The sequence below is a fragment of the Leucoraja erinacea genome, chromosome 5 (genome assembly GCF_028641065.1).
Source record: "Leucoraja erinacea ecotype New England chromosome 5, Leri_hhj_1, whole genome shotgun sequence".
NCBI lineage: Eukaryota > Metazoa > Chordata > Chondrichthyes > Rajiformes > Rajidae > Leucoraja > Leucoraja erinaceus.
The window spans coordinates 72,372,265-72,396,141 of NC_073381.1; the positions used below are offsets into that span (position 1 = coordinate 72,372,265).

A 23,877-nucleotide genomic window follows, 5' to 3' on the forward strand; every position below is an offset into this window, starting at 1 on the left:
ACACAGTCCACTCAAACAGTCCACATACACAGTCCACACATACACACAGTCCACACACACACACACAGTCGCAACAAACACAGTCCACAAACACAGTCCACACATACACACAGTCCACTCAAACAGTCCACATACACAGTCCACACACACACAGTCCACTCATACACACAGTCCACACACACAGTCCACATATACACAGTCCCAACAAACACAGTCCACATACACAGTCCATACAAACAGTCCACATACACACAGTCCACACATACACACAGTCCACACATACACACAGTACATACAAACACAGTCCACAAACACAGTCCACACACAGTCCACACACACAGCCCACACACACACACAGTCCACACAGACAGACCAAATGTGCACACAGTCCACATACAGTCTACACACACACAGTCCACATACACAGTCCACACACACACACACACAGTTTATACACACACATTTCATACACACAGTCATACACACCATTCAGACACACACAGTCCATACACAGTCCACACACACACAGTTTGTACATACACTTTCATACATGCGCACGCAGTTCACACACCCAGAGTTCATAACCACATAGTTCATACATACACAAAGTGTTGGAAGGAACTGCAGACGCTGGTTTAAACTGAAGATAGATGCTCCCTACCCCGCTAGGTTACTCCAGCTTGTTGTGTCTGTCATACATACACAGTTCGCGCAACAGTTTGTCTTCCACTCTGCACGCACATCATGAATGGGGATTGTGGCGGATTCTCATCCGGCACTTGGTTTTCCTTCTAATTAGGGCACCATTAATTCAGCGCGTTAATGGCGTTGGATAAAATATGATGTTCCTATTTAAGCTCCAGGATTTCGTAACGGGGATTGTAAATTGAAATTTAGTAATCCAAGTGGAGTCAAGGGATATGGGGAGAAAGCAGGCACAGGTTATTGATAGGGGACGATCAGCCATGATCACAGTGAATGGCGGTGCTGAATTGAAAATTGTTATTAAATAAAAGCTAACTTTTTAGAAGTTAATGGCATGGTTACATTCAACACGATTGACCATTGTCGTTTCATGTCTGTTGTTCACATTAATATTTTATTTGTTTCTAGTCTGTGTTTAAACAAGATTTATATATTATTGGAAAGAGAAAACATTCAAATGTATGTCTGACGTTATAGTGCAACGCATCGTTAAAATGCGCCATATATTTCTTTAACTTGCGACGCGTTATCTTTTTCTAAAATATGATCAAAATTGCGCATATATTTACACAAGATTTGCTTTGCATATATAATAATTGGTTTCTCCGAATTCCAAATTCTGATTTTCTGCCTAAATGTCGTCTAGCGTTAAACAACAAGTCCCCACAGACGTAGCAATGGTAACAGTATTTGCTCTAAGTTCGGGTTCATGTGTTCGGTCGGCTTTCTTGCGAGTAATTACTTTACACTTATACCATCAACAGTTGACATGAAGTGATAAATAACTATCTGAGGTATAATATGACACAGCATTCTTTTCCCGTGCTAATTGAATCCCCGTACACACACAAACGCTACATAACCAAAGCTATTCACACCACAATTGATGCACGTCTGGAGTCATTCATTCTACACAAAGAAGTGTATATTTCAGTTTATCGGTTTACAAGGGGCGGGGGAATGGGCAGAAATAACAGATGGAACATAACATTTGACTAGCACTGTGCATATGGCATAACTGATATGTCTGATTTGTTGTGGAGAATTGAGTTCCCTTCCGGTTAGATACGCAATGTCTATGTTTATGCTATGTGCGCGCCAAATTTAAAACGTCTCCGATGCAGCAGATTGTAAAGCTTGCGGCGGGGTGTCCTCGTTTCTTTCCATGATTTGCTGTTTGTTCATACATAGGATTGGGATTTATTAATATATAAATGTAAAGTTTAAGATCGAAATGTCTGTTCTCGATCTACAACGGCCTTTGGCTCGGCTCACCCTCCTCAACGGCACCCTGCCTCCCGCCCTCGCCTGATGCCCCTATCATTCTAGTCAAGCGCACACAGTTTACTGTATTGACTTGTCGCCTTGTGTCAAGACCTTTACTTTCCAATGACCATTGTTTAAATCAGTTCACATGCAAATACCAAAAATACAATATCACTCTTCAAATCTACATTTATCTGTTTCAGTTCTACACAACTCTGTTCGGGAAAAAAAAACACTCCACATCTCCAGATCTAACATGTCCGGCTGCATGCCCTCTAGTTACATATGTGGAAGGGCAATGCCAATTTTACGACTTCTCACAAACATCATTCAATTGCTATCGTTTCTTCTTAGCAAACTGCATCCAGACTGATCACAACTCTCGTGCCATAAGTGACTCCAATATGAACTTAGACCATTAATTGTGGCAGCGCGATAACCACCGATTTCCATCTCCGGAACAACGCTTATCTCACACCCCATCTGGCCAACTCCACTCCCGCCTCTGCTCATCTACTACTGAAAACTTCCCCGACCCTTTTGTCTCCTTTGGCCACGATTGTTCTGATAGACATAGAACATGGAACAGTACAGCACTGGATTAGGCCCTTCGGCCCACAATGATGCCGAGCATGATGCCAAGACCATCTATTGTCTAGCTGCGGTTCATAAGTATTATTATTCCATTCTCTGCATATCCATGTGCCTATCCGAAAGTTTCTTAAATGCCACCATTGTATCTACCTGTCCGGTCTCTCTCGTTGCACCCTCCATCAGTACCTTCACCTAAAACTTGACACCCCATGACCTAACTTGCAATGAGTCCCACGCCTCCACACATAGATCTGAATTAGACTCGTAACTTCCAACTCTGATTTACTAATCACTCCACGCTCTCACTCTTCTCTTTCTCTCATTGTCCAGGCGTAAAACCTTCCAAGATATTCCTGCTCTATCAAGTCTTGACTATTTCCAATGTCTTTCTTATATTCTAAAATTATGGTCATTCCCTCAACAGCAGGATCTGAATCCAGCTTTCTTGTTTCCGTGTCTCCACCCTCCAAGTCTATTTTCTCATTTCACGCTCTCCTCCAAACTTACGTCCTTGGGTTAACTTTTGCTAATCTTGTCTACTACTAGGCGCCTAGTTTGACAACACTCCTGTGAAAATCCTTTGGATATCATACTGCATTATAAATGCCATGTAGTTTTTTTAATCATTGCTGTTGAATCAAATGAAGGAATAATTAAGATTTCCAACTCAAAAAAAATTGCAAAGAAGCTCACATCCAATATTACTACTGTTTATCTCCACGGTTCGTGAGTTACTATAGTTGAGTGTTAAAAGCAAAGATTATAGAGCAGATAAATCTTTGGTTAAAAGTATGCTAAACGCCAAATTCGTGAAATTTTGTTTAACACTTAATAAAGTAAAATACGTTTCTTGGCAATTTGACCAATGAATTGTACTTCTGCAATCAAAGAGTACCACCGGCCAATATTTAACAAAACAATGTTCGCGTGCCGTAGGTCTAAATGCATCACAAACTGAAATACATCACCGGTCGGTATATTTGAGTTTCATATTAACTTAGAACTTTGGCACGGAGAAAAACCTATACATTGAAACTTACAAAACCTGGAAGATAAGTTTACTAAAACATTTGCACTTTAGTTAGTGAGTACTTTAAAACAATTTTTCTCAAAAATTATGAATTTGGTTCCAAAAACAAGGGATTTTTACTGAATCTGCAATAGGCCTATAGTTACATATATCGGTTTGAGTTACATTTTTAAACGTTGATCTTTTCTATAATTGCTTTATATTTAAATAACGCCAAAGTTGAGTACACGCAACTATGAGTATGACACCTAGTTTGCTTCCATGGTAAGATGACTGTGGCAAAGTGGGTGAATATTGTGAGATGCATTAAGCAAACCCGTCGCAAGGAATATATAAAGTGTGGATAATAAGGTTGTTTCATTGTAACGTTATGATGTATGTAGATAAATTATAACCAAAACGTTCAGTGACTGCAAAATATAAGGGTTTGGTCTGAAATTATAAACTGTTGAATTGTAACTGCAGCAGTTAGAATTGGGCCAGGTAAAAGTAAAATATTACACATCAAGTAATAAAGTACATATTGTGGGCAAATAATGAGATAGTAAAGAACAGACTCCGTACAAGGTCAAAGTCATTCTATTTTGTTGTTGGTTGCTTCTCGTCCAAGTGGAGAAGTTCGCAAATATATTCAGCAGAGCTGATGAAATGTCGAAGGAGAAGAAACTGACCTTTTTTCCATGCTTGGTAGTCACACTTGGACGTCACACAAAAGAGGCAAATAGTAGTCGTGTGCCTTTGTCGATTTATACAAAGGGAAAGGGGCCAGGGTGACAGCTCTGGTTAGTATGCATGAGCAAAGGCGAATGTGCTGACAGACCTCCACACCAAAAAGTTGTTTTTTTTAAAGATATTATTCCGTAGAGTTCAATGTTAGATTGCCTGCTGCTCGGGGAGAGAAAAAGAGATACTGCTTCTGAAGCCTGTACGGGCTCAATTTAATTACCATCAGAAAACAAGTTACGAAGGTTGCCCCACTACAGCCTTAAAGCAACGTTTTTTATTATTTCGACTTAAGGTTGATCACATGAAAAAAATATATTGCACCGAATAATTCGTGTGTGTATCTCCAATGAAATGTATGAAATATTAAAATCTGGTAAATGGTTGATTCAGTAGAATTGTATAAACAATATGGTTTTGGATTGTAATAACCATTTTAAATAACTGACAACTTTTAAGTTAGTGAATATCTTGAGCTTAAGGGGCAATTCTCGATCATCAAAATATCAAAACATTCAAATATAAGGATGTAAAATGCATCTCCCTCGTGCGGTAGTTACGGAAACAGTAGGGACAGTGGGTTGTTCAGTAACCGCGCCATCATTGGTGGGAAACTGTTCAATTACACTGTTCATATAGAGTAACAAGAAAGGACACCTTTTCTATTGCCTGTAATATAATATGACACAGACTAATCGAAGAAGACCCCATAAGTTGGCCGCAGCCTTCTTAAATGCGGATAATATCACACATTGTTGAACTAATTAATGAATTAGTATTAATGAATTACTGGTATCCTATCTAACAGTGGAAAAATATACAATCAGAAGTGGAAATCTGTGAAATATCTCAAAAAGATTTGCTGTAAAACTGATAAATGTGCTTTAAAATAATCCGTTTGGCGGAAAGAGAAGAAAAAGATGAACAGACCGACTATAGGTCATTAGCAATAATATATTTCTCAATCACTTTCATGTAAGAAAATCAATTCAAGTATTCAAAGTTAAATATATGCAATAATCCAGTGCCTTGTTCTTGTCGAAATCGTCCTTATAATGCCAACGTTTGTTCATGTTTTAAAGCGAATAAACAGGCCGGACTATTTTTCTTTAACTGACTGATCCTACCAAGTTGCTTTTAATAATTACAAAATAACAAGACCATTTTATACAAAAAAATGTGAAGCTTGTTACATTTCTCGTTATTTTTTTTTATTAAAACAGGGCGTTTCTCCTAAAAGCGATACATAAAAATATTCCAAGCCATCGAATAGCATAATAAAGATTTAATATTACCTTTGTTTTTATCTTGCCTGAAATCTCGACTTACTTTAAGCAGGTATGCAATATATTGGACATATATATCACTCCTTCCCTGAAGTCTTCGAAAATTGTAATAAAGGCTTACAAGATTAGGCATCATAAATCCAACGTTACCGGAGAGAAAACGGGAAAAGCACGAAAAACTCCCCAATACAATTAACAACTTAGAACAACCTCGGCTGTGATGGGGAGAAGATACAATATTTATTCCGCGTCTCCTGGGATGGAGCGCTTCTGTCTATTGTCTTCCCAGTTCAATGCTGATGCTTAATTTTCAAAACTTATATATTACCAAGGGACCTACGCCATCAGTTAAGAAAAAAACCCCCGACAAGTACAAAATGTGATACTGGGAGCTGCTTTTGTGCAGAAGAAACGTTATTTCGCCCGGAATAGACGGATTCTTTAGGGTGTAGGGACAAAATATAATTTGGGGAAAAGTCGAGTATATTTTTTTTACTTGTTCTCATTAGAACCTCTTTTTGGATCGAAAATGTCAACAACGTTCCCGGGTCTCGTCCATGATCCCGAGGTAATTTTTCTACGGCGCTGATTGCTATTATATTTCTAAAGCTGCTGTGGTTAATTAAAAGTTACTTTTCATGGCTTTAAGAACGAAAATTATTCGTTATGACATCTGTCGCGCGAATGGCATTCATCTGATTGCAACAGTTGACACAATGAAAAAAAAAATGTTATCGCTATAAAGATTGAAAGTTAAGTAGCCGGATTTAGATAAACCGCCGTGTTATTGTTTGAAGGGATTTGTGTATTTTCAGTGCGTGATGAGTAGATTTATTTTCTCGAAGGCTTTAGTGTTTGCCGTTGTGTTTTCTCGAAGACTTTCGTGTTTAGGCGATTGAGTGGATTGATTGTACTTTTGTACCTGCGAGGTATAAGAAATGACAAACCAGATATGTTTTCTATTCTTTTCTCTTTTTTTTCAGATACGTCATGACGGATCAAACAGTTATCGCCTGATGCAGCTGGGATGTCTGGATTCAGTGGCAAATTCTACAGTCGCCTATTCATCCACCTCTCCTTTAACCTACTCGGCGAATGGAACCGATTTTACCTCACCATATTTCTCCACAAACCACCAGTACACCCCTCTTCATCATCAGTCCTTCCATTATGAGTTCCAGCACAGCCACCCGGCAGTGAACCCAGATGCATATTCTTTGAATAGCCTCCACCATAGCCAACAATATTACCAGCAGATCCACCATGGAGAACCGGCAGACTTTATCAACCTTCACAATGCTCGATCTCTCAAGTCCTCTTGTCTGGATGAGCAGAGGCGAGAGCTGGGCTGTTTGGAAGCCTACCGTAGACATGACCTCTCTCTAATGAGCCATGGCTCTCAATATGGTATCCACCCAGACCAGAGAATTCTGCCAGGTCCAAATCTAGGGCTACAGCCCCCAGGTTCTGATGACATTCAGGTAAAACTATTATTAATAATTATATCGAAATTTCAAAACTCGGCATTACACGTGGAATCACTTTACATAGATTTAAAGCTTCGATTTTCAAATTTAAAACAGATTTTTTCTTTCCCACTCCAATATGATAGGGAACTCGAGTTAGCTGGTAATCTCTGTCAGCTCACAGTAATGTAGAGAATATTGCCTAAAAAATGCGGCATTCAAACCGGAATATCCACCAGCAAGACGGAACATGGTACAATGCAGAGGGATGTATCATTGTTTTTTGATACATTCCCTACAAAGTTATCTGGAATCTTAAAAAAAAAAATGTTGTGATCTTGTTAATAAGGAGCATCGCTTTCTCTGACATTAACGGCGACTCCGTTATTTGCCGCCATTCGACTTATAATTGTGAGTAGCGCCAACAGAGCAGAAATAAATAAGAATCGAAATGTGACGAATATTATTACGTAATGCTTATTACCTTGTAATTTTTAATATAAATTGTATCACCGCTCCTTAAAAGCACACTATTCCCGCCCATAAGTTGCATAATATAGTGTTTTCTTTTATTTTCACCTACAAAACAGTCTTCTAGCTTTTTCACATAAATTCGCACTTGATTTATCTTAATCGGAGGAACTTTTGGAATGCATGGGTACAACAATTAAATAATTTTAAGGCTTGGAAAATATATTTTATTATTTTACTAGGTCGGAGAAGAAAGTGTAAAATTAATTAACTACCGGTGTTTTTGAAGATCAATGTAAGACGTAGGAACGTGTTTTTAGGTAAATGTATATATCTCCTAAAAACGATAAATCGTTATTTTAAAAATCTTTGCCATTTTTATCGTTAATTAACTGATCACGTTACGTTAACCGCACATAGAAATAATCAATCATAATGTTCCTTATTTTTAAATTTATGCTGCTAATTGGCAAAATGTAGACAACATACTCACGTTCAGCTCAGCTTTTTTTCCCTGTGTCCTGTTTGTAAGATTGCTGCTCCCAATAGCTTTCGTGAACATTGCAGTTTGACAAACGCCTGTCTCTTAGCTCACCCGCTGCACTATGGCGTGAGATTTTCTTCTAAAGGACACTCCATTAACAAAAAAGTATACTTATCTCTTTGATCGAGACTGAAATTAAGACGATTAAAATACGAAAAACGTGACTTTCTCTCTTTGTTTGCCAAAGCTAGGGGCAATAAATTAAATGACAGAATATCAGACCGAGAACAGAGTGGTCGCCTATTCGACAGAACTTCACAAATTCGGTTTTGGAAAAACCTTAATTTAATGCAATACATTCTGCTTAACTAAAACCCCTTTATGTTGCTACTGAGCACGTCTGGTGCTGATTTTTATACTTGTACATTTTTGGCCCTTTTTCTTCACACAAAGCGTGATGTTTTCTTTAAACGGATTAGGGAATTTGCAAGCGAGAAACAATAAGAAAATGCAATGCGCGGGAGCACCGTAGTTTATCCAATTTTCGACTTTATGCCACCCTTCTATTTACTTATGCAAAATTATCTGACCAGACTGGTTATCAACAAGCCCCCCGCCCCCATTACCTGTTTTTAAATTAAGGTATGTGTTTAAAAAAAAGGGGAGAATGTGTACTTTTGTCTAATACTCGGCTAAGTTTTCGTTGCTGTAAAATCAACGTAAACACATAATAATGTCCCTATATTTAAGTAACAAAACCACATATGTATCCATTTTTTGGGGTGTAATTTTCGCTTGCCAGTCAATTTCCCCCACTCAAATAGACTGGAGTCTGCTTAAACAACTGAACAGATGCAAACGGTCTTTACGCAGTAGATACATCTTTGAGCTCACTAAAAAGATTTGTTATGGCAAACAAAAGAAACTGTCACACCTTTTCCCCGTCACCGGTTTAATTTATGCTTGATCTAGGAGTTTTTATATTGATTTTATAATCACTTTAACCCCAGAACATAAGAGAAAGGACTGTGAGTTTCTAAAGATTTACAAGAGCACGCAAACAGGGCGAAAAGGGGAGAGAGAAACGGAGCAAGGCAAATTCAAGCGGTCTTTAGTATGCGACACCTCTCTCTGAATTCTTTTCAAACTTCTCCATGGATTAGACAGGCCAGAGAGCTTTATTTTTGTATCGAGTAAATGGAAATCCGTGCGGAAAGATAATAAATGTTTACCATTAATATATAAATAGTAACGGGGAAAATAATTTCAGTGTAAAATAGAGCAGTGCAAACGGTGCATTGGTTTATCAATGTGGTCGTGATTCCTGACATCCTTAAACTGATTTTTGAGAAAGGTTTTCATTAAATTCGAATGTTTCCTATGCCTTAATGATTCGACTACGTGAGCTTTGGTAGAAAGCCGGCTTGGAAATAAATAGTTACGAAAAAGTAAATCAAATCAGCCATGATCATATTGAATGGCGGTGCAGGCTCGAAGGGCTGAATGGCCTACTCCTGGACCTAATTTCTATGTTTCTATGTTTCTAAATATAGTTGTCAGGTTCTCGTTTGATAAAGGCACTTTAATCATGAATCTATCGCATACAATGAGACATATAATTTAATGTATGTACTTTAATTTGTACGGCGACTCCAAGTAAACATGTACAAGATCGTCATCATATAGCATAATGGTACTGTGAATGTGAAAAATATAGATTACGAATAACATTGTCGGTGTTCTTTTCAGGCGAAATGAGTGTACAAAATAAATTGCCCGCGTTCCGGATACAAAAATGATTTTGAATTGTATTTTATTTCAGTTTTCTGCACCTTACAATCGTGTTTTGATTTATAGAACTCCGTGGAAGCACAATGTGGATTAGTTTTAAATGGTCAAGGCGGAGTAATACGGAGGGGTAAGTCTTTTCTTGAGTATCTTACACTAAAGGAAAGTCATAAAATCTCTTTACAAAAGTGCATCAACCGTCGGAGGAGTATAAAAATCGTGACTTTTACCAATCGTTGCAAACATTGAGCAGTTAGTTTCCGGATTGCGTAACCCGATGGAAAGAGAACAGCAAACTATTCTACACATCCTAGAAAATAGATTCTTTATAAATTATAGCGTGTTCACAGATTGGTCCAACCGAAGTAATTAAATATGGAGCAATAATGTTGCAAAGCTAAAACTATGATCAGGCGTAATTTGAACCACAACTGGAAAATAGTATTCAATTGAGAAACGACTTCGCTTCTGTCCGTGCACGCATATGCTCTGCTCTCAAATTAACTCGGTTGATGTTGACTACTATGTAACAGTTGGGAATACGCATCTGTCACCAAAGCAGTCCTTCGGCGAAATTCTGAAATAGTAAAAAGAAACAAAAACACAACACAAGTAAAAATACAAACATGCATGTCACCGGTTAGTAGCGATACCGGCACCAGATATTAATTATTGTATTTTGAGAATTAACGTGAATCCGCTGATTTTATGGTCGTTTAAAGCATTGGTAAATACGATCAAAGTATACAGTCTTGCCGTCCTAAAATTAACCCGCTTCAGAATAAATCTGTGATGCTACACACAAGTCAGAATTATCTTTCCTATCGCAACGCAGCTCATAAAGGGAACCAGTCCCCTCGTTGTCAACCATTCAGCAGTTCAAAGATCTAAATTTCCGACGTTTCGGTAGTATAGGTGCTGGTGGTTGGGAGGTGACGATGCAGTGGGTGGAGTTTAGCTAAAATAAGCTAAACCGCCTTAATAAGTATACCACACATTGAGTTAAACAAGAATAGCTGGTCATTCGAGAATTGCGATGTATCTAGTTTATTATTAGTCTGGTACTTACATTAAGTCTGCTGTAGATCATTGTACCACTTTACCCCCCCCCCCCCCAATTACACCTTACTCCATTTAGCAAGGGGAAAAACACATTTTGCCGATGCTCGTTCCAAAAATGCTGGAATAACCTTTGCAAACATCATGGATTTATAAAGTTGGCTGCAGAACTTAGGGACGTAAAGAATCTTGCCTTGGCATCAATAGAATAGTGCCCTTCCCCCCTCCCCTCAGCTAAAATGCAAGTTTAATTCGGAATTGAACATTTCATGATATTTTTAAAAAATATATGTATTTCTAGTATTCGAGTTTATAAAATGGCAGAGATATCATCTGATCGATTTTGTAACAGTATCATTGTTTCTCATTTTCAAAATCTCATTTGGGCTGTGTGCATGTTCAAATAACTTGGAAAAAGCAGGTTCTTATTTACTTGTCAATTTAATTTCTTAAATATCTGAAATATTTACAATGATTCCTGGTTACTATTATTAATAATACCAGTCATAATGGTGTGTGTCTTTGTTTTGGCTTTGAAGCACTTTGAAACAAATCTGTTGACCATTACATTTGTTACCTGCTCTTTGTGTGTTCAATGGGCGCAGCCTTAATATCTAGTCTTTCTCTAATGCAGCTGCAAAAAATGTTGCTAAGATAAAAATCATGCATGTCATCCAACTTCTCTTGTTTGTTAGGATTGATCGATTGTTAGGAAGCATCCAGTTAAGTTGGGAGGAAGTAATGTTGGTTGACCTACAATGGTACTGAAGACAGCTCCCTTCATGTTAATTCTCATGAACTTGGTGCATTTTAGAACTCAAATACATTCCACGGCAAGAATGTGCCTTTTGGTCATTGTCACATTTTGGTTGAATACTCTGGGATGTTATATTTATCGCATATCAAACAATCTTATCACAGGTTAGTACTCCAAATCTGATTTTTGGTTCGTATTTTCAACAATAAAATGTGAATTCAAATCACTGAACAGCCCTAAACGGATCTTTGTTGACTCGTGAGCGAGTTGGATTTGACCCTATTTTATTTGGAGCTTTGGACATTCTATTAAGAATGCATATCGGATATCATGGGGTTCTATAGTTGCAATATGTTCTTGAGGTCCGTTAGAATGGTGTCTAAAAAGTCCAGAGTCAACATCCTATAAACGGAATATACTGGAAGCACAAATCATCAGGCGTATCTGTGGAAAGGGAAACAGGGTTAACTTTTCATGTGGAAATCCACTGTTGAACAATCTTGGACCTGAAACGTTACCTCCTGTTTCGCTTTTGGCGGATGTTGAGTGTTCTCAGCATTTGATTTTGTATTGCTAAATTCCGAAATCTGCAGGATTTTTTTGATTTTCATTGGCAATTAGTCAATGTTAAACTTGCTTCAGCCTTGGTAAGAAAGTAGACATGCCTTGTCAGGCTGCCAAAACAAATAAATCATGCTTGCCTAAATGATGACTGGACTGGGAAGGAGTAGGTATATGAATGATCTTTCACACCAGTGTGAAGAAACTTTGACTTCCTCTGGAGCTATCCTTTGGAGATTGGGAAGTTCTCATATGCTTGGTACTCTATAGGCATAGTCACTGTTTAATCAGCAGAAGGCTGTTGAATTTGTTTTATAAAATTCACTCGGGTATCTTGTTGATATGGTTGTCTCGCATGCTTCCCCTTTGGGTCATGGCGGCAGGTGTAGCTGAGATGTTGAAAGTCCACTGTGTAGTTAAGAATAGGAGACCATGTGGAATACAAGCGACATTGTATGTGATCTTGGAAGATTCCGTATTCAGGAGAAATGTAGTTCATTTGCTTTCATCGATGTGTGAAAGATATTTGACCTGGCATCCCATGCTTCTCCCATAGAAAACATTGAGATTCATCAAAATGTGCAAAAAATGTTTCTCTGGGAAATGAACTTCTTTACATTTGAGTGTGAGTAGGGCACTCACTCTATTTATTTCTAAAGTGGGATGTAGGACTAATGATAACTTTCACCTTCCTAATTTATTTTCTATCAAAGTTGCCATATTTTAGTTGAGACCTCAAACCAAGGTCACCAGCTGTTCTTTTTGGTGGGATGTTACAGGTTACATGGTAGTAGTTCAACAGAAGATATGGATTAGAGTGATAGAGCCAAACTGCAAAGAAACAGCTGAACCTGCCCATGCCAACCATAGTGCCCCATTTAACTGCATTTGGCCCACATCCCTCTGAATCTTTCCTATCCATGTACTTGCCCAAATGTATTTTAAATGTTTGTTTCATGAAGTCATTCAACTCATGACACTAAATGGATTATTTACGCTGTATCCATTGTTTATTTCTAGGTTATTATTGCTTGAAAATCGGCTGTATTATTCCCTACATTACAATCGTGACTACGTTTCAAAGATAAATCAGTAGCTATAGCTCACAAGGCCAGGAAAGGTGCTACATGAATTAAATTTATCTTTTCCATCAATGATACATTGGAAAGGCATAGTGTTGTTGTGCGTGTCTACAGGTATTTAGGAAAGAATGGCTATGCTGTCAGAGAAGTATTTCTGGAAAAAAGGGGAAAGGATGTTACCCAAAATTATTGCTGTAAATAATGAAATACCCAGCAGAGTTTGTAAGCTCATCATTGGATAATTGGTGCAGCAGTGTGGCACAAGAAGGAACTTTGGAAGTATTGATTTAAAAATACAAGACATTTGCTCCCATTGTTGAATTGCATGTTAAAGAGACTTGCACAGGATACCAACCATAGCTTGGGCACTACATTTAATGCAGAGAACCAGTGAAGGTTAGTCTAATGTTTATCATCTGTTATAAATGACAGCTGTCCCAAATCTGTTTAAGTGTGGTATATAAGAGTCGTGCCTAGATCATTCTCCTTCATGTTTCAAAGTTGCTGGATGTGCAAAAACCCCATGTCTGCTGTTCTGGAACAAATCTGGATGTGGAATTATGGCAAAGAGGTGAACTAATCACATAGTAATATGGCCTGGTCTAAACTGGAGTAATCGTATTTGTGTTTTCATCCAATGCATATCTGATTTGAAAGTATCTCAGTTTAGATTATAAAGGGATTGTGAAAAATGTTGAAAGAAACGCTACAATTCATTGATTATCCGTGGAGTATCTGTGGAGAAGTGAAAAGGGTTTCTGGTTAATGGTCCAATGAAAGACCATTGACTGAAACATTAACTCAATTTTTTCTCTCCACAGATTCTACCTGACCTGCAAAGTATTTGCAACATTTTACACTTATATTTCAGGTTTACAGCATCTACAGTATTTAATTTTGTTTTAGTTTAGATTAAATGGGTTTTTTTCTCTACCGGGCATGAATGTATCATCCTTATAAAATTATTAACAACTAATGAGGAATCCAGAAAGTTGGTTTCTCAGTAATTTTAAAATGTTTTGATATAATGGTCCCTTTGTGTGGCCATCAACTATCCAATTGACAATAAAATAATGAACTGTGTCTTACATTTTTATTGAATCTAAAAGAGTAGAAAAAAAAATTCAAATATTACATCTGAGGTTGAACTAAATTGTTTCCTCAAGATACCATTTTGATTTTATATATTCACTTTTGGACACCTTCTCCATTTATTAGATATGAAGCTAACACATTTTGTCTAAGCTAAAAAAAATCCTTTCCTGCATTTATTCCTTAGGTCAGTTTTAACTAAAGGCAGGTCAAATTGATATTGTTCAGGATAATAATATTTGAGTTGCTATTTTCCTGCAGTGTCATTTTGAACATAAACTTTTGCACAAATCTATATCTTAAACCTGTAGACCTGGTATTATTGTGGTACGACGGATGTTGAAATCCCTCTGCTATCACTTTCAGTTAATGGTGTGCAGTGTTTAGCCCGAAGCTCCACTCTTCCAACCATCAGAACCAATAATCTTTACATTGCATAGTGCCCCAGTATCGATAGCTTCTCTTGCCTGGGGCATCTGCTTTGATATGTTAATATTTTTGAGTACCAAATTCAGTGGAGATCATATTAATGTTGTTCATACGGACTAGCGCTTCGCTTAGATGAATATTCAGATCTCCTGCTTTCAAAAGAAAACCATCTCCTATTTACTGAAGTTGCATCTATTCTGATCACCCTTGGTATTACTGTAACAATTCATCTCAACATTCTAAGACCCAAACAGATCAGGCTTAAGTTTGGATCTTTAATTAAGAAAGGTGCGATTGTTTTAAATTTTAGAAATTTCAGATATCGAACGGGACAGCATAATGAACATATTGCTGTTGTGAATCCTTAAAGGGTGTTAGGTGGTCTGTGCACCAATCTTTTTTCGCTGTAAGGGGAACAGAGTGACATTTGCCCCATGTCTCTTCTTTTTTGAAATCTTGATGGCAAACTCCTAAAAAAAAAAAAGCTCTTGATTCGCCTTGTGATCGTTCACACTTGCTGCCCCAGGCAAATTCAGAAGCTTAAACACTACTATAGCCCCTGGGCCATGCAAAAAGGACCAGACTGCCGGCAAAAGCACTTTTCGATTGCTCTTGGCAACGTAAAATACAAACTACTTTGAATCAAAACATTTTTGGAATTAATATGGGTTGAACCTTGCTTGCTCTACACTTTAAGGCATGCAGGTTTGTAAAATCATTCCAAGCAATGGATTTTATGCCTAGTCATGGAATAATGCCAGATCAAATCTCTTTTCAAAATCGTTCTGTTTATAATCCAGCAACACTTGTTAAACACAAAACATTTTAGTTTCCCTTCTTGCTCATTTTTTCTGCCTTTCAAGGAGAGCCTCACATATGGTTGGGCTTAAAATGCACAACTTCACATTTAACAAATACTTGACAAATCTAACAAACACCAATTTGCAAAATATAATTTCACCTTAGAAAAAAGGAAAATGTGTTTTTAGAAGACAGTTTGATTGCTTGCATTCATAAACCAATCCAATTTAATGTCAGAATTACTATTATCTCCAGTTTCCTCTCTATTTTTGAGTACCAAATTCACATCATATTAATGTCCTGCACATCAAAGAATTATCCTGTGTGCTCAACAGTGAGAGCATTTAATATGTAGAACAAAGGTGACTATAATTTAACAATTTGATTTCACAATTCTTAAGTATATGTCCATTTGTGCTGATTTAAGCGATAAAAATAACATCTTATTCCCATGGAATACATCACAATAGAAAACATTCTATTCCATTTCAAAAAGACAAAGTGCTGGAGGAACACAGCTGGTCAGGTAGCATCCATAGATGGAAATGAACAGCCAATGTTTCAGGTCGGAACACTTCATCTGTCAATTTTCCTTCATTAGCTCTGATGGGCCTGTTCAGTTCCTCCAACATTTTGTTCTTTTGCTCAGGATTTCAGAATCTGCCATCTCTTGTATCTTCATTGTATCCCGGTAATTGAGTGAGGATGAAACTGGAATCATTACTGCATGTTTGAACTTATATATCACCTTCATGATCAGCCATGATCATTTTAAATCGCGGTGCAGGCTCGAAGGGCCGAATGGCCTACTCCTGCACCTATTTTCTATGTTTCTATGTTTCACTGGTTAGATATGAGTCCCTACAAAACACATTTAAATATCCAGGCCCTTAATTAAAAAATCCAATACGTGATTAATGCTAATTACTGTTTGAGAATTCTGTTTGGTTTGTTCATTTATCATAACTCTGAACAAAGTTTTTAAATGCATGCATAGGATCCAATTCAGCCACAGTTAAGATTTTAAGAAGCAAAATAAATTTACATTTTAATTCAAAGTCAAACATAATACCATTGATCTGAATCTTTGTAACAAAATAAATGGATTCCAAATTAAGAAAGGCAGCAAACGTATGTTGGAAAATGTAAGGGGTGATGTTTTATGATCAACAAGAATGACTCTATAGAGCCATATTTATTTTGAAATAATATCGAGGTCCATTAAATGGAGTCACTTGTTAACTGAAGGGATTGATATATGCATATGTCAAATTTGACTCAAATTACGTAGATGTGCCTAAACACTTGTATTCAACTATATGTAGAGTATCAAGTGGCCATTACATCTCAGGAAATTAATTACACACAATAGAAAAATACATGGAATGAAGAATTTTCTCGTATCCACAGATAATTCATAAACACTTTCAGAAAGCTTGTTTTCCCAATATTGTTAATATAGTGACTAGATAAATTAATTCCCAAACTGGTTGGATCATCTATGTTTAATGAGTATCAGAATTTAAATTGCAGCCTGGATTTATTTAATAGAAAATTATAAATATGTTTCATTTTTCCATACTTTAAAGTTGAAGATGAAAAAGATTAAATTAAACATATAAAATCAAGTATTTGCTGCCATATTAATTTTGAATTTAAAATTTTTCTAAATTTACATGGGAATGGTTTTCCTAATGAATAAATTCTATCATGTACAAATGATACATTCCCTCCCCAATTAACTAGCTGTTTCACCAACATATGAATATTAATCTCTTGTCATGCTTACTGATATAGTCAAGAGTGTCTACTATGCTCCCTGCATGAGTGTCGGGTATTTATAGATGTTACAAACTAACTTATAACATCTATGAATATCTAACTTACATCCCAGTATACAGATACAGGATATAATGTACACAGCAAGATATAGTCCAGTAAAGTCCAACGAAAGATAGTCTGAGGGTCTCCTTGAGGTTATGCTATACTCAGTTCCATATTTTATTTTATATTTAGTTTTATTGTAACTTATTTTAAGTAAGGGGATAGCTGCAAATGCTTAACTAATGGAATTGTTTCCAGTGTATTTTCATTCAAACTCACACTGCTCTGGAGAACAAATGGCAAAGAATGCAAATTTTCCATGTATCACAATAACACTCCAATCCATATAATTTATCATATCTCAGCAGGCAGGACTAATGTAGGTGGGCTACCTTGGATGGCATGGGTAAGCTGGGCAGAAGGGCCTGTTTCCATGCTGTATGTTTCTACGACTATGACTATATATAACAAATGGAGTTTCAGTACTCGGGGAGATATATATATACTGTATTTACCATGTACCGATTCTAAAGAGAAGCAGCATTAAATTGCTCCAAAATACCATGCCTTTTGGGTGGAATGGTGTCAATTGTTAACAAACTGTACTGTTTTTAATCTAAGCTATGGGTTCATTACCAGCCAAATTCAAGATTTATTAAAGCCTCCGCCATCATATTCATAGATCTGGTCTAATATTAATTTTGGCATTTTCTGTACAGTTGTTAGTTGCTGTCAAACAGCAACAGCAATTTGACAGTCATATTTAAAGAGGTCAGTAGATGAGCAAGTTTATGAAATAGAAAAAGCAAATTAGTGTGATGGAACACATTCTTTTGTAAGTGAGACAAAGGCAAGCTGCTGCAGCAAACTAGAGACAGAATTTCTTGGCATCTACCCAATATTTTCTGCTCTAGATCCTGAATATTGTTTTAAGAGGGGTGATGTCTGATTTTCTATTGTTATTACATATCAGAGGATGTACCAAAAATATGGAAAACATTTTCTCAGAGGAGGGAAATGTAGCATTACATTTCCATTTTCCTATAAAATCCGTTTTAATTGTTTTATCACGGAGAGTGTTGCATAAACTGTAGAGGGTCTATTTTAACACTCCTCCGAATGTACAGCAGAGGGTTCATTTAAGCAAAGCGGAGGCTGTTAAAAACATTAAAAGAAGGTTGAATTGCTCTTAAGTTTCACTATTTTCCATTTTCAAGGGTGCTCTTTCTGAGTATTTAATTGGAAGGCTGTTTTCAAAATGAACATTTGCCACATAATATCGAAGAATTGAACCACCCAGGAATAAAAAGGTATCAAGAGCAGTTAGCTCCACAAACACTTAAGATGGGTCAAGGCAAAGAGGCATGTATCCCTTATTACCTCAAGGAATCCTTTGGCCCCCTCTGCCAACTGAAGCCTTTTTCCTCCCCTGTGCTGTAATCACCGACTTTCCCCTTCACAGGACTTGATGTCTTTCTTGCCATGTTGTGAACATTTTTTCCCACGTCACCAAAACAATTGACCTTTCTACAATGGACTGTGTCTCCACCTTTTGCCTTTTGCACAGCCTGTGGCCATGGTATCAATTTGGCCAAGTAGCAATAAGAAAGTGTTAATAAAGTCTTCAGCAGAACTTTAACCATGCTGAGTTCTTAGCCTCTTCAGCCAACATCTACTTTTCTTCCCTCCTCATAAATACCAGTATAAAAATATATATTTTTGCGGGGGCATCCCAATCCAATTGAATAGATTTCCGACTTGCTGATTGTAGAATAATATTACTAGCAAAGTATCTTTCCTTCTGTCCATCGATCATATGTGCAAAAACAGATAAATGGGGAAGGAAACATTTCTTTATCACATCCTAAATAGATTATGCAGTCATCATGTTTTCTACAATAATTGTCGGAAGCTTGATCATCAATTAAAAATGTAAATCAACATTATAATTTATAATAACTTATTTATCAATAAATTACAGTTTAGGTAACACATATTTGCTTGGTGAATAAGTTTTAGTAAAGGGATAAGCTGTCATAGATGTGGTTTTATTAAAGAAGATATCTTTTGAGATAAATATTGTTATTTCTTTTTATTTTTGGGAAGGAAATGTTACAGACAGAGCTTACATTCATTTTCCATTGCCAATTGCTCTTGAGACGATAACGGAGAACTACCTCTTTAAATTGGTGCAGTTTGTAACGGTCAAAGTAGTTACGTTTTTTAGTTTTAGTATTTAGTTTAGAGAAAACAGGTGCTACAGCCACCGAGTCTATGCCAACCATCGATCACCCGTACACACGATTTCTATGTTATCCAACTTTTGCATCCATTCCCTACATACTATGGGACAATTTACAGAGGGCCAATAAACCTACAAACCTGCACGTCTTTGGGATGTGGGAGGAAAACGAAGCACCCGGAGGAAACCCATGCAGTCCAGGGTGAATGTGCAAACTCGACACAGATAGCACCTGAGCTATGGATCGAACCCGAATCTCTGAAGATGTTAGGCAGCAGCATTACCAGCTGCACCACGGTGCTGCCCTCATACGGCACACTTCGAGAGTTGATTGGGAGCTGGAGAATTTAGACCCAACCTTGATCAGGGAATGGTAATACATTTCCAAACTAGGATGGGGGGTGACATTTTATGTCTAAAAGGATAACAACACATTGAACTTCTAGACGATAGAGGTGACAAATTTAAAAGATGCTGTCGAAGTAGTCTCGGCAAGCAACTGCTATGCATTTTGTCGATAAAGCACTTCAAAGTCACTGGAATCTGTGGTAAAATGGGAGTGAATTTTGATGATGGTGGATGGGCAATCTGCTGGTTTATCATGTTCCAAACCGCTTTGTTAAATCTTTTTTTGATGTTATCTCATTTGCAATGACTTTTGCATGAAATATTGCATGGTAGATTCAACAGATAAACAACAGAGCAAATGCACAACAGACAACAGAACAATGCACTAGATGACACCAGTTAATACATCCCCCATATGGCATTCCCTTGCAAACATTTTTGACAATGTTAATCGTCAACGTCTTGAATAGTTGCAAGTAGGAATTTGTAATACGTATAAAAGTAGATCAATCCTGCTAATATGAATATTACAAAGTGCACAGACTATCAGGGGGAATTCTTATATAATTCTTTTGAAGAAAATACAGAATATCTCACTGGGTCAGGTAGCTTAGATGGAGATAATGGATAGGTGACGTTTCACCCTTTTTTTTCACCCTTTTTCAAACTTCCCGTACTTCAGACTATTGAAGGATCGTAGGCTTGAAATGTTAACAACATTTTAGTCTCTCCCCGTTTGCTGCCTAACTTTTTGACATGTTGTAATATTTTTTAAATTTCATTAATCGGTAGTTTCTTGATATTTGTGTCACATAAAAAAAATTGCAAATGCTGGAAATCTGAAATCATAACAGAAAAACTCAAATTAAATAGTTAAAAATGTAAATCAACGGCGATTTACAAACACTCAGCAGGTCGGGCATTATAATTACAGAGAGAAACAGAGTCAATATTACAAGTTGAAGGATGTTCAACATTAACTCGGTTCCTCTTTCCATGTTGTGCCCTGAGCAGCTGAGTGTTTCCAGCATCTTCTGTTTTTATTTTATATTTGATATTTATGTCCTGGATTTGTGTCTTCTTGATGTTTATTTGAAATATTGAATTCCAAGAACACTGTGGAAATTCTGACAATTGGAAGCATCTTGATAAGCAAAAGTATTTGGTTAAGAGTCCACCCAGGAAAGTATTATAGACAGAATCGTAGAGTCAGAGAGTGATACAGTGTAGCAAAAGGCCCTTTGGCCCAACTTGCCCACACCAGCCAACAATGTCCCAGCTACATTAATCCCACTCGCCTGCACTTGGTCCATATCGCTCCAAACCTGTCCTATCCATGTACCTATCTGACAGTTTCTTAAACGATGGGACAATGACTGCTTTGATTCCTGAGACGTCCCACTCTATCTCTAGTTACTCTTTTCAACCTTAAAACTGTAGATATAGTTGAAGTTGAAATTGACAGAAAGTGACAGATCTTAGTAAAGAAATGTTGCTGGATTAGCACCTGAATATACCCTGTACTGGAAAAATACTGTTAATGCTCTTTCCAATTTACAAACTGACATGAATTAAAAAAAAATCACCAAATTTATAGTGTGTTACAATACAATGTGTTATTAAAAATGACTTGAAATAAAATTTGATCTGGCCAGAACAATTGTGGTCAAAGATGAATTTACATTAGTTGAAATTTCACCCAAATTTCACTGTACCTTAATTGGTACATGTGACAATTAAATTGAATTTTGAAATTGTGAATTCTTGAAAATATACGACTAAATCTCAAGTATATATGAATAGTACTGTGGTAACTGGAGTTAAAAGAGACCTGGATTCCTTGAGAAATCTTAACACACTTGGTTTATTAATTGGTTCAATGAGCACTGTTTTATTTCATACAAACATAAATGTAACTATGAATGAAGCACCCTAGCAATCACATATCCAAATGGACATAAATGTTGTTTGTGTTAGTTTGTTTAACCTTTTCCATTTCCACCTATATCAATGTAAGTGACAGTCTTAGGATGCAACCTATCACAATCATAAGTTCATTAGGTATAGGACCGGAATTAGGCCATTCGGCCCATAAAGTCTACTCAATAAAGTCTTATCAATCATGGCTGATCTATCCTTCCCTCTAAACCCCATTCTCCTGCCTTCTCCCCATAACCCCTGACACCCATACTAATCAAGAACCATATAACCATATAACAATTACAGCACGGAAACAGGCCATCGCGGCCCTACAAGTCCGTGCCGAACCTATCAATCTCCACCTTAAAAAAATAATTGGGAAGTTAATATCGAACTCTCCCATAGGACAGTCTGCTGACATGGAAAAACTTTACAGAGTAACTTTCAAACTCACCTTAGACAGCTCAATTACTATGCAAAGTTCACAGAACATGCTACAACTGGCACAATGGTTTCTCTCCCTTTGAGTTGCTGATATGTTCATTCAATGAGCATTTTAGTGATAGCATCACTAGTAGAGCTCCATTGTGGGATTTTATATGGGGTGCTGCTAGAGACTGAGATTCAATCATGATCTTACTGTCTGAAGTTTAGACATCTTCCCTGCATGGGTTGCCTCAGGGTGCTTCAGTCTCCCCCATCCCAAAGACATATAGATTGGTAGGTTAATTAGCTCCTATAAATTGCCTCACATGTGCAGATGAGTGGGAGAATCTGTGGGGAATTGTTGAGAATGTGAGACAAATAAAACTGAAATTAATGTAGGACTAGAGTATTTGGGTGGTTGGAGGTTAGTGGTTGATGGAGACATATTGGGCCAAAGAGCCTGTATTTTTATATACTGTATTTTTCCATGGCTCCATAACTCCTTCATCTTCACATATGACAATGACTGTCTATATAAGATGAGTGGGTATTTTAGGCCAGGAAGCCCTTCCAGAAGTAACCAACACATACTAATTGGACCTCTTCACTGAACGACGTATTTACAGGTTCAGATATCTATAAGGTGATGGTCACTGAGATGCATGGCATTCTGCAGGATGACTTTTAGTTAAACTTTTGCTTGGACTACTTCCTCTGTAGAGGACACATTGATTCACAATATCCTCACAAAGAAATCTTTCCAAAGGACCAATGCGAATCTCTGTTGTGTCCAATGTATGGTTTAACGCTGCTTCAGAGAAGATTGGCACAGTGGTGCAGTGGTAGTGTTGCTGCATTTCAGTTCCAGAGACCCGGGTTAGATCCTAACAATGGGTGCTGTTTGTACCAAGTTTGTTTGTTCTCCCCGTGACTATGTGGGTTTTCTCCGGGTGCACAGGTTTCCTCCCACACTCCAAAGAAGTCCATGCTTGTAGGTTAATTGGCTTTGGTAAAAATTGTAAATTGTCCCTGGTTTATAGGATAGTGCAAGTGTACGGGATTGTCTCTGGTTGGCACAGACTCGGTGGGCCTCCCTGCAGTTTTGTACTCGCCCTGTTTAAGTGAAGTAATCCATATGTCTTGTTAATCACCTGCCTTCAGGATTCAGGGGACTGCTGTCACCTGTTCCTCATTGATATCAAAGTTGGTGACATGTACCCAAAGGTCCCCCTCCTGCTCCTCACCACTTCTAAGGATCCCAGCATTCACTGTCTATATCCCAGTGTTTATATAGCTCCCAAAATGCATCAACTCACATTTTTAGTGACTGAATTCCATCTGCCATCTTTTGGTCCATTCTGAAAGATTACCATAAATATCTGTCATTGCCTCAATTCACTGATCATGCAACCTAATTTGCCAGTTCATTTCCGCCAGTGCTGATTTTATGCCCTCACAATTTCCCTTACCTAAGCTTAAAATACTAGACTTGGATCCACAGTGCTCTCGTTCAAACTATTTGG

At 37.4% G+C, this 23,877-nt stretch overlaps 1 protein-coding gene across 1 annotated transcript in view; it reads left to right on the forward strand.

Moving 5' to 3' along the window:
- tfap2d (transcription factor AP-2 delta (activating enhancer binding protein 2 delta)) overlaps positions 1 to 23,877 on the forward strand; it is a 239,008-nt gene that overhangs the window by 160,808 nt on the left and 54,323 nt on the right. Inside the window, exons 4-5 of the mRNA XM_055636379.1 lie at positions 6,588 to 7,085; positions 9,883 to 9,943. Of these exons, the coding sequence (XP_055492354.1) occupies positions 6,588 to 7,085; positions 9,883 to 9,943 (559 nt within the window). The remainder of the gene's footprint in view (positions 1 to 6,587; positions 7,086 to 9,882; positions 9,944 to 23,877) is intronic.